This window comes from Corythoichthys intestinalis, chromosome 14 (assembly GCF_030265065.1).
Source record: "Corythoichthys intestinalis isolate RoL2023-P3 chromosome 14, ASM3026506v1, whole genome shotgun sequence".
In the NCBI taxonomy this organism is placed as follows: domain Eukaryota; kingdom Metazoa; phylum Chordata; class Actinopteri; order Syngnathiformes; family Syngnathidae; genus Corythoichthys; species Corythoichthys intestinalis.
In genome coordinates, this window is record NC_080408.1 from 11,205,082 (window position 1) to 11,217,574 (window position 12,493).

At 40.1% G+C, this 12,493-nt stretch overlaps 1 protein-coding gene across 1 annotated transcript; it reads left to right on the forward strand.

Moving 5' to 3' along the window:
• The first annotated feature begins 4,523 nt into the window (after positions 1 to 4,523).
• chmp5a (charged multivesicular body protein 5a) lies at positions 4,524 to 10,252 on the forward strand. The gene is made up of 8 exons (XM_057857470.1): positions 4,524 to 4,694; positions 5,032 to 5,136; positions 5,218 to 5,264; positions 5,425 to 5,518; positions 5,600 to 5,671; positions 5,760 to 5,868; positions 9,708 to 9,823; positions 9,909 to 10,252. Exons 1-8 carry the CDS (start codon positions 4,626 to 4,628, stop codon positions 9,957 to 9,959), a joined length of 663 nt encoding a protein of 220 aa, XP_057713453.1. The 5' UTR covers positions 4,524 to 4,625; the 3' UTR covers positions 9,960 to 10,252.
• Positions 10,253 to 12,493: the final 2,241 nt, after the last annotated feature.

The window sequence follows — 12,493 nt, forward strand, 5'->3', positions numbered from 1 at the left end:
GTGTAGGTGGACCAGGGAAACATTTTCCTATTTGTAGTACAACACACAATCATTTTTGATCTGTTTCATATTGTGACATAATTTAAGATACATTGTAACTGTCTACAGTATATTGAACTTGTTGCTCTTGTTGCTTGATCGATGTGACCGTGCTATATTAGCAACAATAAATCTGTGCTTTGTGATTGACTCATCCATTTTATGGTCAGCGATCAGAGTTCTAACCATGTTCATTGTCAATAACCAAGAGAGATTCACCTGAGACACAAAGATGCTGCGTTTCCATGGTGACACCACTCTGCAAAGCACTTTTCTCATTTACTTTTATCCCCTTCTGTTGTTTGGCCTTGAAGGAAAAAAGATGTACTTCAGTTGATCATGATAATGATGATGACACTTGAAATATCAAAAAATTCAAAAAATTCTAAACCAAAGTTGAAAGTTCTTTCTATATAACTTTTTTTTTGTATGGCTGAATCGTTTTTACACAGAGTACAAACTCCCCCATAAACAAATCTGGTTTTAATCTGCAAAAATATACTGAGTCATTTACATACAACCTTTTCAGTTTAATTTTCTCATTGGAAAAATAGAAAATTGTATTACTGTAAATAGTGAATTAACAAGCAAAAAAAAAAAAGCTACATGAATTAATGCATATCTACAATGAATTTAGTATGCCAGATATGTAGTGTATGCCATTTAATGTTCATTTTCATGTTTATGTGTTGGCCATTAAGGAATCTGACCTTTTAGCCAGGTTGCGGGACCCGCGCTGGCGCAGCTCCAACGACCCGGGCTGGCGGGAACCGACAACCCGGCCAAAAGGCCTAACTCCGCGCGTTCACTCCATTTTGAAAGCTGGAAAAAGGCTTCGAAACACAACTTGACAATTTATTTATGTCGACAGCGATCAAACGGTAAGGCAAAAATTCAACGGACCCAGGCAAGAATGCAGACTGTTTCCAGGGTAGCCATATAACAAGTGTCAAGTTCAAAAATAGACCCTTAGGTAGACATTTGTAAAATTACCCAAAAATAAGGAGAGAAGACATTCAGTTTTCTTGGCCAAGGAGAGCAAAGAGGGACTAAGACAGAGGAATGCTAGATTACACTGTATAGTCACCAAAATTGATCTAAGGAAAAACCCTCCTTGCTCTTTTTATTAGGGGTTTGTCCTAACACAGAAAGGGTGCCACCCTGAAGGGAGGGGGAAAGCAAGCTGGAGACACCCATGTGATTTTGGTTGGTTATGTGTGAGGCTGTAGGTGGAACTAACTAAATACACGTGTGTAAGCAAGGGCACAGGTAAAAAATGGTCAGAATGACCCAGACACTTCAGTTATGCAATGCTGCGGCCATGGAAGATGTCCTCGAATGGAAAATTGTCCTCGAAGGTCTAGATGGAAGTCCAGACGCCAGGTGCTGTAGATTTGCCGGAAGGTCTAGTTACGCAATGATGGCCATGAAGCAAGGCAGTTGTCATCCCGACCCTCTTTACTCTTTGTAACACTTAAATATTATACTACAACCTAGTATAGCAAACAATAATCATTTACTGGTTATATCGATAAGAAAAAAATATGGCAATATGTATTATGTATGTATTAGGTATGTATGAGCACAAGCAAATATTCAAACAATCAAGCAAATATTCAATCAACCCTCGATAATTAACTCAACAACAAGTCAACAAGAGATTCTTGAGAAAAAATGACAACGATTAGTTAAACACTGTCTTTTTGAAAGCTCTCGTGGGGCGGGCTGCGGGCAGGAAGAAGGGTGTGTTTGGGCGTTGTTTAAGAGTACCTTCTATCGCAGTTTGGGCTGTTTAGTTCGTGCGTCACAGTTGCTTAGTCACCGTTACTGAGGCAACCGGAGTGGGAGATTTTGACCGCCTCAGCGTCATAGGGCGCTTGGAGTCTTATCAGTCATGTTATCAGTTGGATATAGAGCCAGTGTTTATTATAGGACAGGACGTCCCGCCATTTGTTTTGGACTGTCCTGAAGAGCTGTTTGCGGGATTTGGTGTTGCAGACGTGAGCTTATAGATGTCTTGCCTATCACCTGGTAGTCAGCGTCAATCTTGCTTAGTCAGCTGCATGACGCACGCGATGGGCTTCCGTGGTCAGAAGGCGTCATGTATCTCTTATGCCCTATGTCAAATATATTCTGCTTGTTTTCCTTAAACTATGATATAAATGCTATTTATTTTATATTGGGTACGTTAGAGTAATACAAACAGTCAAACAGTAAATACGAGAAAAGATACTATTCCTTCAGCCATTTTGGAAAAAATATGCAGTTATGACTGGAAACGCAATATTTAATTTATATACTGGAATGATAATAATTGTCAAATGTTGAATGCAATAAATATTATATCCAGAGGCGGAGTTTAAGGGGGTGCTGATTGTTCGGCGGCACCCAGGCCCGGACATAAAGGGGGCGTGGTTGGGCGAGGGGAGGGTCAAGCAAAAAATGTAGGATGATGCACGAAGCTGTGATATAGTGTTTAAATGTTAAGGTATACCCCCCCCCCTCCTGCCGCACTCAGACCTTGAGGGGGCCCAGTGTGCGGGCATAAATGGGGCGTGGTCGTCGGGCGAGGGGAGAGTCGAACAGAAAGGTAAGATGAGCTGGTAAAGAGCTGGAATATAATGTTTAAATGTTAAAATATCTCTAAACAAGCCAACCCCTACTCCTGCTCAGCTGGTTGTCTGGAGAGGCCTGTAGAAAATTTAGCACCACCCCCACCCCACACATTGGACCATCATCTTGAAGGGCCTCCGAATAATTATCCATGAGGACCCCCACACGCTGGAGCAGTGGTTCTTAACTGGGGTTCGGTGAGCAAGCCTCAGATGAAGCCTCCTGTAACTAGTCACATGACGTTTTGGAGGGAAAATAACAAGCAGTACTCAATTAGAACATTGAGGGATGTACGTTTTTTCAAAGGGGTGTACTCACTTTTGTTGCCAGGGGTTTACATATTAATGGCTATATTTTGAGTTACTTTGAGGGGAAAATAAATGAACTCTATTATATAAGCTGCACACAGACTACTTTTCATTGTGTCAAAGTGTCATTTTGTCAGTGTTGTCCCATTAAAAGTAGGGCTGTCAAACGATTAAGATTTTTCAGCGAGTTAATTACAGCTTAAAAATGAATTAATCGCAATTCAAACCATTTATAAAATATGCCATATTTTTCTGTAAATTATTGTTGGAATGAAAAGATAAGAAACTAGACGGATGTATACATTCAACATACGGTACATAAGTACGGTATTTGTTTATTATGACAATATATCAACAAGATGCCATTAACATTATTAACATTCTCTTAAAGCGATCCATGGATAAAAAAAAACTTGTAGTTCTTAAAAGATAAATGTTAGTACAAGTTATACAAATTTTGTATTAAAACCCCTCTTAATGTTTTCGTTTTATTAACATTTGTAAAATTTTCAATCAAAAAATAAACTAGTAGCTCGCCATTTTTTATGTCATTACACCATGCTCACTCCCCAAACCCATAAAATCATTTAGACCCAAGCGCCAGCAGAGTGCGCCAAACCAAAAAAAAAAAAACAGGTAACAAGTAACAAGCGGACATTACACTGCTATCATTTTAATCTGAGCGGGGCATGTGCGTTAATTGCGTCAAATATTTTAACGTGATTAATTGAAAAAAATAATTACCGCCCGTTAACGTGATAATTTTGACTGCCCTAATTCAAAGATATACTTAAATATCCGCAGAAAAGCGAGGGGTGTATTCACTTTTGTGATACACTGTATTGTCGCAAGGATGCGGCAATAAAATCAGAACAAAAGAAGGTTCATTTTCCAGTGCAGTGTGAAAATCAACAGCTAAAGACAAAATTATTTGTAGTAAATTTGAAAGCTGGAAGAAATTTGAACAGGAATTCACTTAGCTTTCTAGGTTTTGAATTTGTTTTAAAAAATAATAATAATAATTAAAAAAAAAAAAAAGGGGGTTCGCTACCTTTAGCAAGGTTAAGAACCACTGCGCTGGGCGTTCACTTTGGGGGGCCCGTTCATATTTATCGCCCCAGGGCCCCAGGCCCTGTTCAAATTAGTTCTGCCACTGATTACATCATTCTAAATCGCATATTCAAAACGCTTCCAATTGCAAACCCATGTTTCTCCCTGCCACAGTGAAATGTAATTGTTAAATGAAAACGGAAAAAAATCCAAGAACATCAAATTGTGTCATTTGTTGAAAAAAAAGTTTTGTTGTTGTTTTGCTTAGGATATCATCCACCTCTAAAACAAAGGAGGTTGGGGCACACTGTAAATTAATAACTGTTAAAAATCCGTGATTTTAAAATGTTTCACTAAGGCAGCTTCGTTATTTTCCGGTAAGAACGATAAAAAATGTAAGGACCCTTTTCAGTGTTCACGTCAAACAAAGCCAAATCGGACAATAAGCGGCACGACGTTAACATACGTAAACGCTCATTGGCTAGCTCTACTCTCGCCAACCAATCACAAGGTTTTACCCCGCCTCTCACTTCCGGGTGTTTTCAATGGGGAAATCTTTTCGCGTTTAACAATATTGTGTTATTACACCACGTTTACGTATTTTTCTCGTCAAAAATGAACAGAATATTCGGACGTGGTAAACCAAAAACTCCTCCTCCGAATCTTTCGGACTGCATCGGCAATGTAAGTAGTTCCTGGTAACCTCCGAAGTACTGTTATTTGTTATGAATACCGTTATGTAGCTAGTAGAGCGGCTATTTTACTTCGTGCTAACTACTTAAGCTTATTTGTCACATTTAATTGAAAGTGAACTCTCACAACTATGTTGTTTGTATGCTCTTAAAGTGATTTAATGATGATCTGACCACCCTGCTGTAAAGACATTGTCTAATAACAATCAGTAGCTAGAAGTGAGGAAGCCATTTTTGTTTGTATCAAGTTATCCCAGGAGCCATTCAAATATTATGGGAAGAAGTAAGACGTTTGTTATTCCAACATTTCTAACGTTCTTATGTTTCAGGTGGACGCCAGGGCAGAGTCTATCGAGAAGAAGATCAGCAGGCTGGACGCAGAACTCTTCAAATACAAGGAGCAGATGAAAAAGATGAGAGACGGACCTTCCAAAGTGGGGAAAATGCAAAATGGCAGTCAGTCAAACTGAAATACAGCAGATGTGACCTTTATTTTCCTTATCCTGTCTTTGTAGAACATGGTGAAGCAGAAAGCCATGCGAGTGCTGAAGCAAAAGAGAATGTGAGTCTGCACACAAAGTACACTTTTGCCTAAGGTGTGGTTGAGCCTGCCTTTTTTGGGTTGAACTTGCTAACCAAAACGGCAGCACAGTTCGAAGCACGTGACTAGTGTGTGGTTCCGTTGTGGTTTTTTTTTTTTTTTTTTTTTTGCTGTTGCACAGGTATGAGGGTCAGAAAGAACAGCTGTCTCAACAGTCCTTCAACATGGAGCAGGCCAACTACACCATTCAGACGCTGAAGGACACCAAGTCCACAGTAAACAATTGTCTTGGCTTGTACCATTCCATTATCTGTGCTATCAAAGTTTGACATCACACTTGTTGTGCTTTTTGCCAGGTGGAGGCCATGAAGACTGGAGCCAAAGAGATGAAAAAAGCTTACAAGGATGTCAAACTCGACCAGATCGATGTACATCTACATGCCTGACTAGCAGTTCCCTCTATCAATCTGTCGCTGTTCATCAGAATGTCTATTATTTCTTCTCTTGATATTTCAGGATCTGCAGGACCAACTGGAGGACATGATGGAGGACGCCAGCGAGGTTCAGGAGGCCCTAAGTCGCAGTTACGGCACACCTGATATTGATGAGGATGATCTGGAAGCAGGTACTGAAGGCAGTTTAGCACCTCTGTGAGGTGGCCCTACATTTAATGCAAATTTATGTAACAATTATGTCAATCAAAATTTTTTCAGCATAAACAAATGGCACCATTGCGGTTCCATTCCGCCATAGATGGGGGCTGAATGACATTATCACTACAAATTAAAAGTAGAATATCTCCAAAACTGTTTCAGTACAAGCGAAAAACTTTACGGCACAAATGAAACACAAACATTTGACACCACTTTTAGCCGTTTTATATCAAAATGTGGGGCTGGTTGCCCTCAGATTGACCTATAGAAGAATTGTAAATATCTAAAAACAATTGCAGCACAAACGTAGCAGAAACAATTGACATAATTTCAGTTAAAGGTCAACTTGACTCGAAAGCACGGGTTTTAACCTCTCTCCCAGCTTTTTTTATTATAGGAAATATGTTTTCTCCTGTAGAGGATACCCGTGCTCTTTCAGACGAATGATGCTTCATTTCTGTAGATTTTTTTTCTCTCATCGGAATTCAATGATTTTTTTTTTTTTTTTTTTTTTTTAAATATCTATGGCTTAATGTAGTTCTGTAATAGGTATAGTATTAACAGTTGATATAGATCAGGGGTTCCCAACCTATTCCACTAAGGCACACTGTGGGTGCAGGATTTCATTCTTACCAAACAAGATGACAACACTTTTTCCCCAATCTGGTGTTTTACAAGTGCAATCAGTTGATTGCAGTCAGGTGTGGCTTGTTTTAGCAGAAGCCTCATTGGTTCAACTGTCTCTGCTGGATCGGCTGGAACAAAAACCAGGACCCACAGTGTGCCTTGAGGACTGGGTTGAAAACCCCTGATATAGATAACTGTGCTGGATAGAAATAGAGTAGTATTTAAATGTATACATGTGCATTTGCTGTGGTTTAGTACAATACTTTTCTCACACGGCTAGTTCCTATTTTTGTCACATTTTTTACACAAACTCCACACCTTCCTGTGCCAGTTGCCCTTTAATTTGGCTGATGGCCACTTCGCTCGGCTTCGTCGCCGCTAGAACTCTGCCTACTTGCCTGGTTCTCGATCAACTATCCTTGTTACACAAGAAAACAGCTACTTATCTTATTTTAGGGAGTAGGAAAGATTGTAATAGCCTTATAAAGAGCTTCACTAGTTTCGGCAAGAACAGATTAGTTTTTTGTTGTTTTGAACTACAGTTCCACACTAACGGACATCGAGATCATAGGATGAGTTTGACTTTTGTGGCAGGAAGCACAAATCATGTTGATGACCCCGAACCGCAATGTCAGCAATAAAATTAACTTACAAGATTAATGTTCGTAAAGTACATTTGCCTATGCTCGTACATACAGGCATCCCAGCTGTGCGTTTGTGAGCGTGCGTTTTTTTGACTGAATATTCCAGCCAGGTATATTAATAATCATACGTTGAAAATTAGTTGTTTTTTTTGTTTTGTTTTCCATCATTTTTGATGGGAATTCTAAATCAGGCTGCTTAGGACTGCTATGCTTTTCGCCAAGATCGTCGTCCATTGAATATGGTACTCCAAAAATTACGTATTTCCATCTTGCATTTACTGTCCTCAGGTGGTGTTGGCTGAGCAAAGCAATGACCTAATGATCTCTAAGGTGCTAGTCACATGATGTGTTCGAAACATAATTTTGACCCATTATAAAAATATTTTTGTTCATTTTTTTTTTTTTTTTTTTTTTTTTTTACAACTTTTATAGACAGCATTTTACAAGCAAAGTCTTAATTTTAAATTCATATATAGAAATCATTCAGCTTAGCAATTGGAGAGAGACAGTTTTCGAGTGTCACGGACTTCAAGAAAGCACATTTATCAAGGTTTCCTCGGCCGTGACTAATGCGTCTCTGTCCATCGAACAGCATGCTATCACTACGCCAGCACCTCTTGGATGCGCTAACACTCTTCCACAAGTTTTCAGAATCAGCACCTTTCAAACTAAATTTCTCGAACCTAGAACATTTTGGTACGTTTGTGCGTACTTGCGATAAGGCACCATGTTTTATTTGTTCATCGTTAAAAAACGAAACATTGGGATGTTTAAAAAGTACTGGAGAAACTGGAAAATTGGTCTTGCAAGTCCCTAAAAAGTGCTTGAATTTGGCCATGAAAAAGGTGTACGAACCCTGAGTAATGCATCTGAAATAAAAGAAATAGGAGCCAAATTAGCGTATTTTCTTTGTGAAAGTTCAATTCAATTCAATTCAATTTTAGTTGTATAGCCCTCAATCACAACAGAGGTCTCAAAGGACTTTACAGAGGCAATATGATACACAATTAGAAATGAAGCAACAAAGATGAATAGATACAGTTCAAGTCCTGGGTATCCCCTATCCTTAAGACCCTCCATGCCGGCAAGGAAAAACTCCAAAAACTCCAGAGTCAATTGGGAGAAAAATGAGAAACCTTGGGGAGTACCACAGTCAGGAGAGATCCACTCCCAGGACGGATAGACAGGAATCCCAGAACGGCTAATGAGAATTAGCAAGCAAAATTATAGTCCGTAAAAATACAGTGGAGTAAAGGAGCATGAAGAGGTCCCTCTAGTCAGGTGAGACGGGGGTAGCAGCGAGGACGTCTATCCAGCCAGGGGTCCGGACAGTCAGGAGGCTGCAGCTGAAAAATAGCCCCTCCCCAGAGGGGAGGGGGGAAAGGGGACACCGGGTGACTAGTGATGAAGAGACTAGACAACTAGATATTAACATTGGAAAATAGAAATAAAGTAAGACAAGTAGTAGGTAGAGTAAGAAAAGGAGATAGAACTCAGCTGCTGTACTGCCCCCAGCATTATAGCTTCTAGTGCAGCTTAGACTAAACAGTGAGTCTACTCCGACTTCAACTAGCCTAACCATAAGCTTTGTCGAATAGGAACGTTTTTAATCTAATCTTAAATGTGCAGACTGTCTCAGCTTCTTTAATGCTAGCTGGAAGCTGATTCCATAAAACAGGGGCTTGGTGGCTAAAGGCTCTAGCTCCGACAGTACTTTTATAAACTCTGGGAACTACCAGTAGACCTGCATTCTGAGATCGGAGTGTTCTGTTGGGGCGGTATGGAACCAGAGCATCGGTGAGATAAGATGGCCCCAACCCATTAATGGTCTTAAATGTAAGAAGGAGTATTTTAAATTTAATTCTAAACTCGACTGGAAGCCAGTGAAGTGCCTGGAGCACAGGGGTGATGTGCTCTCTTCTATTGGTTCCTGTTAAAAGTCTTGCTGCTGCGTTTTGGACTAGCTGAAGACCTTTTAGAGAGCTTTTAGGACAAGCTGCAAGTAGGGAGTTACAGTAATCCAATCTCGATGTAACGAACGCGTGAATTAATTTTTCTGCATCGCTTTTAGATAAAATATTTCTAATTTTGGCGATGTTGCGCAGGTGAAAGAAAGCTGTTCTACAGGTTTGTTTAATGTGTGCTTTAAACGATAAGTCAGGGTCAAATAAAATTCCTAGGTTTTTAACTGTGGCGCTGGAGGCTACACTTACATTGTCCAGAGTGACTATCTGGGCAGATAAAGAGTCTCTAACACTTTTCGGGCCTATTATAAGGACTTCTGTCTTTTCAGGGTTAAGTAGAAGATAGTTAGTGCTCATCCAGGTATTTATATCTCGGACGCAGGCGCTTAGTTTTTCTACTTGCCTGACCTGTTGAGGTTGAGGACGGTTTTGGCCACATATGAATCCACAAGCCCAAAATCGTGAGTTTAGTTCGAAATTCTGAACAGTGGATTACAGTGATGTCTGAAATAAAGTAAGATTTTATTTGAATGCTCTTTCGCTTAGTTTTACGACAGTATTTTTGTGTTTTGTAAGAGTTGGATGCGCTGGGTGACGAATTGCTGCTGGACGATGACAGTTCTTACTTGGACGAGGCCTCGGCCGCTCCCTCCATTCCTGAGGGCATGCCCGGAGAAAGCAAAACAAACAAGGTCAGGACGGCAATCAGCTGTGATTTAGCTATGTATTACTTTTTTTCTCTTGAAAGGTAAACTCAAATGTTTCTTGTATTTGAAGGATGGCGTCTTGGTGGACGAGTTCGGCCTGCCGCAGATTCCCGCCACTTAAACGCATGTGTCAGATGCACTTTTGACTGAATTTGTTTAATGTACTGTAGATTAACACTTGTGAACTGCAGTATAGTGGACTGTCCTTTAAGTTTGGGCTGTGCTGCTCTAGTGTGATTGACAAGTAACATACTCATTTATTTAATCAAAAAAATATAATTTCACCTCATGTTTTTAGCATTATTATTATGATAGTCCGTTTATTTTGGTTTCTCAGTATCGTTTTGTGCTTTGGTAATGGATTTGAGAGTGTCTGCAGATTTAATGTTGCAATTAAATCTTGATTAATTATGAGTTTACCTGTGTCACTTCTTTCAGTTGCTAATAAGGTTTTTGATTACTGAAATCACAACTCAATTATGAAATCACGTTGTATGCCACATCATTCTTTAATCATGCTCCTGAGTATTTACAAGATCAGGAGACCTTTTAATATTTGACACATTCATTCAGCCCTAAATTTAGTCAATTAAAATGCTTTTTTTTAAAGCATTAAAGAAAATACAGTATTTTTCTGATGATAAACCGCAGTTTTTTTTTTCGTAGGGTAACCAGAGGTGCGACTTATGTGTGAAATTATTAACACTTACCGTGTATCACAAAAGTGAGTACACCCCTTGCATTTCTGCAGATATTTAAGTATATCTTTTCATTGGACAACACTGACAAAATGACACTTTGACACAATGAAAAGTAATCTGTGTGCAGCTTATCTGTAATAGAGTTAATGTATTTTCCCCTCAAAATAACTTCAAATATAGCCCTTAATATCTAAACCCCTGGCAACAAAAGTGAGTAGACCCCTTAGAAACTACATCCCTAAATGTCCAAATTGAGTACCCCTTGTCATTTTCCCTCCAAAATGTCATGTGACTCCTTAGTGGCACTAGGTCCAGGTGTACATAGGGAGCAAGTGTCTCTCTCATACCGGTCATGAAAGTTCCAACATGGCAAAGAACTCTCTGAGGACCTTAAAATAGGTATGGTTGCGCTACATGAAGATGGCCAAGGCTACAAGAAGAGTTCTAACACCCTGAAACTGAGCTACAACAGAGTGTCTAAGATCATCCAGCGTTTTAAAACAGCAGGGTCAACTCAGAACAGGCCACGGGTTGGTCGTCCAAAGAAGCTGAGTACACGTGCTGAGCGTCACATCCAAATGCTTTCTTTGAAAGATCGTCGCAGGAGTGTTGTCAGAATTGCTGCAGAGATTGAAGAGGTAGCGGGTCAGCCTGTTAGTGCTCAGACCATACGCCGCACTCTACATCAAATTGGTGTACATGGCTGTCACCCCAGGAGGAAGCCTCTTCTGAGGATGGTGCACAACAAAGCCCGCAAACAGTTTGCGGAAGACATGTCAACATAGCACATGGATTACTGGAACCATGTCGTATCGTCTGATGAGTTGAAGATTAATTTTTTGGTTCCGATGGTCTCGAACATGTGTGGCGGTACCAGGTGAGGAGTACAAAGTGTGTAATGCCTATAGTCAAGCATGGTGGTGGGAGAATTGCATTCCATTGAGGGAAACATGAACTCCATCATGTACTGTGAAATACTGCAGCAGAGCATGATCCTCTCCCTCCAGAAACTGGGTCGCAGGGCAGTGTTCCAGCATGACAATGACCCCACCACACCTCCAAGATGACCACTGCTTTACTGAAGAGGCTGAGGGTAAAGGTGATGAACTGGCCAGGCATGTCTCCAGACTTGAACTCAATAGAACATCTTTGGGGGATCCTCAAGCGGGAGGTGGAGGTGCGCAAAGTCTGACTAACGTTAACATACCGGGCACGTTCTTAGTTCGTTATTTGTGCATCATGTAACATTAGCATACTGTACACTTATTCAGTTTTCTATTCTATTTTCAATTTAAGTTGCCCTGCAAGATGACATGTCTGCTCTTGGTGTTGGATTTTAAAATAAATTTCGCTGCAACAATGCGATTTATACAACTGTGCAATTGATTCATGTTTTTTTTATTCTGCATTGCACATTTTTGTTTGTTTGTGCGGCTTATACTGAGGTGCGATTTATATTCCTGAAAAATATGGTAATTCATTTCATGATTTTTTTTTGTTTTAATTTGAAAAGTCATCGTGCACATGTTGATTGGGTGTAAAAAAAAGATATATAAACATTTTTTGCAGTCTTTTTCAACCGGAACTAGTGTTCCGTGAGAATTCGTCAGGTGTGCCGCGAGAAATGATCCAATATCTTATTCAAAAAAAAATTTTTTTTTTTTACATCGGTCGTAGGGGGAAGGAAGGAGTAGGTAGAAAGTTCACGCTTGTGTGCAGATGAGTGAGGTATTGCTCGTATTGCGTTCAAAAACTACTCGGACTTCTAGCAATCAGCCACCTTGCTGTCCACGACAATGTGGACCCCAACAAGTCTACTGTACATAATTTGATTAGACTTGTCACGTATCGATAACACGAAAGTGTCCTTTCCATTTTATCCATGTGTGATGACCGTCAATTCCCCCCCCCCCCCCCCCCCCCCCCCCCCGTTTTTGGCTAATGGCTAGAAATC

Bases quoted from the DNA above. Each gene is read 5' to 3' on its own strand.
- chmp5a (XM_057857470.1), top strand. From the start codon at position 4,626: ATGAACAGAATATTCGGACGTGGTAAACCAAAAACTCCTCCTCCGAAT. The intron at 4,695-5,031 runs GTAAGTAGTTCC...CTTATGTTTCAG, and splicing joins TTTCGGACTGCATCGGCAAT to GTGGACGCCAGGGCAGAGTC. The intron at 5,519-5,599 runs GTAAACAATTGT...GCTTTTTGCCAG, and splicing joins TGAAGGACACCAAGTCCACA to GTGGAGGCCATGAAGACTGG.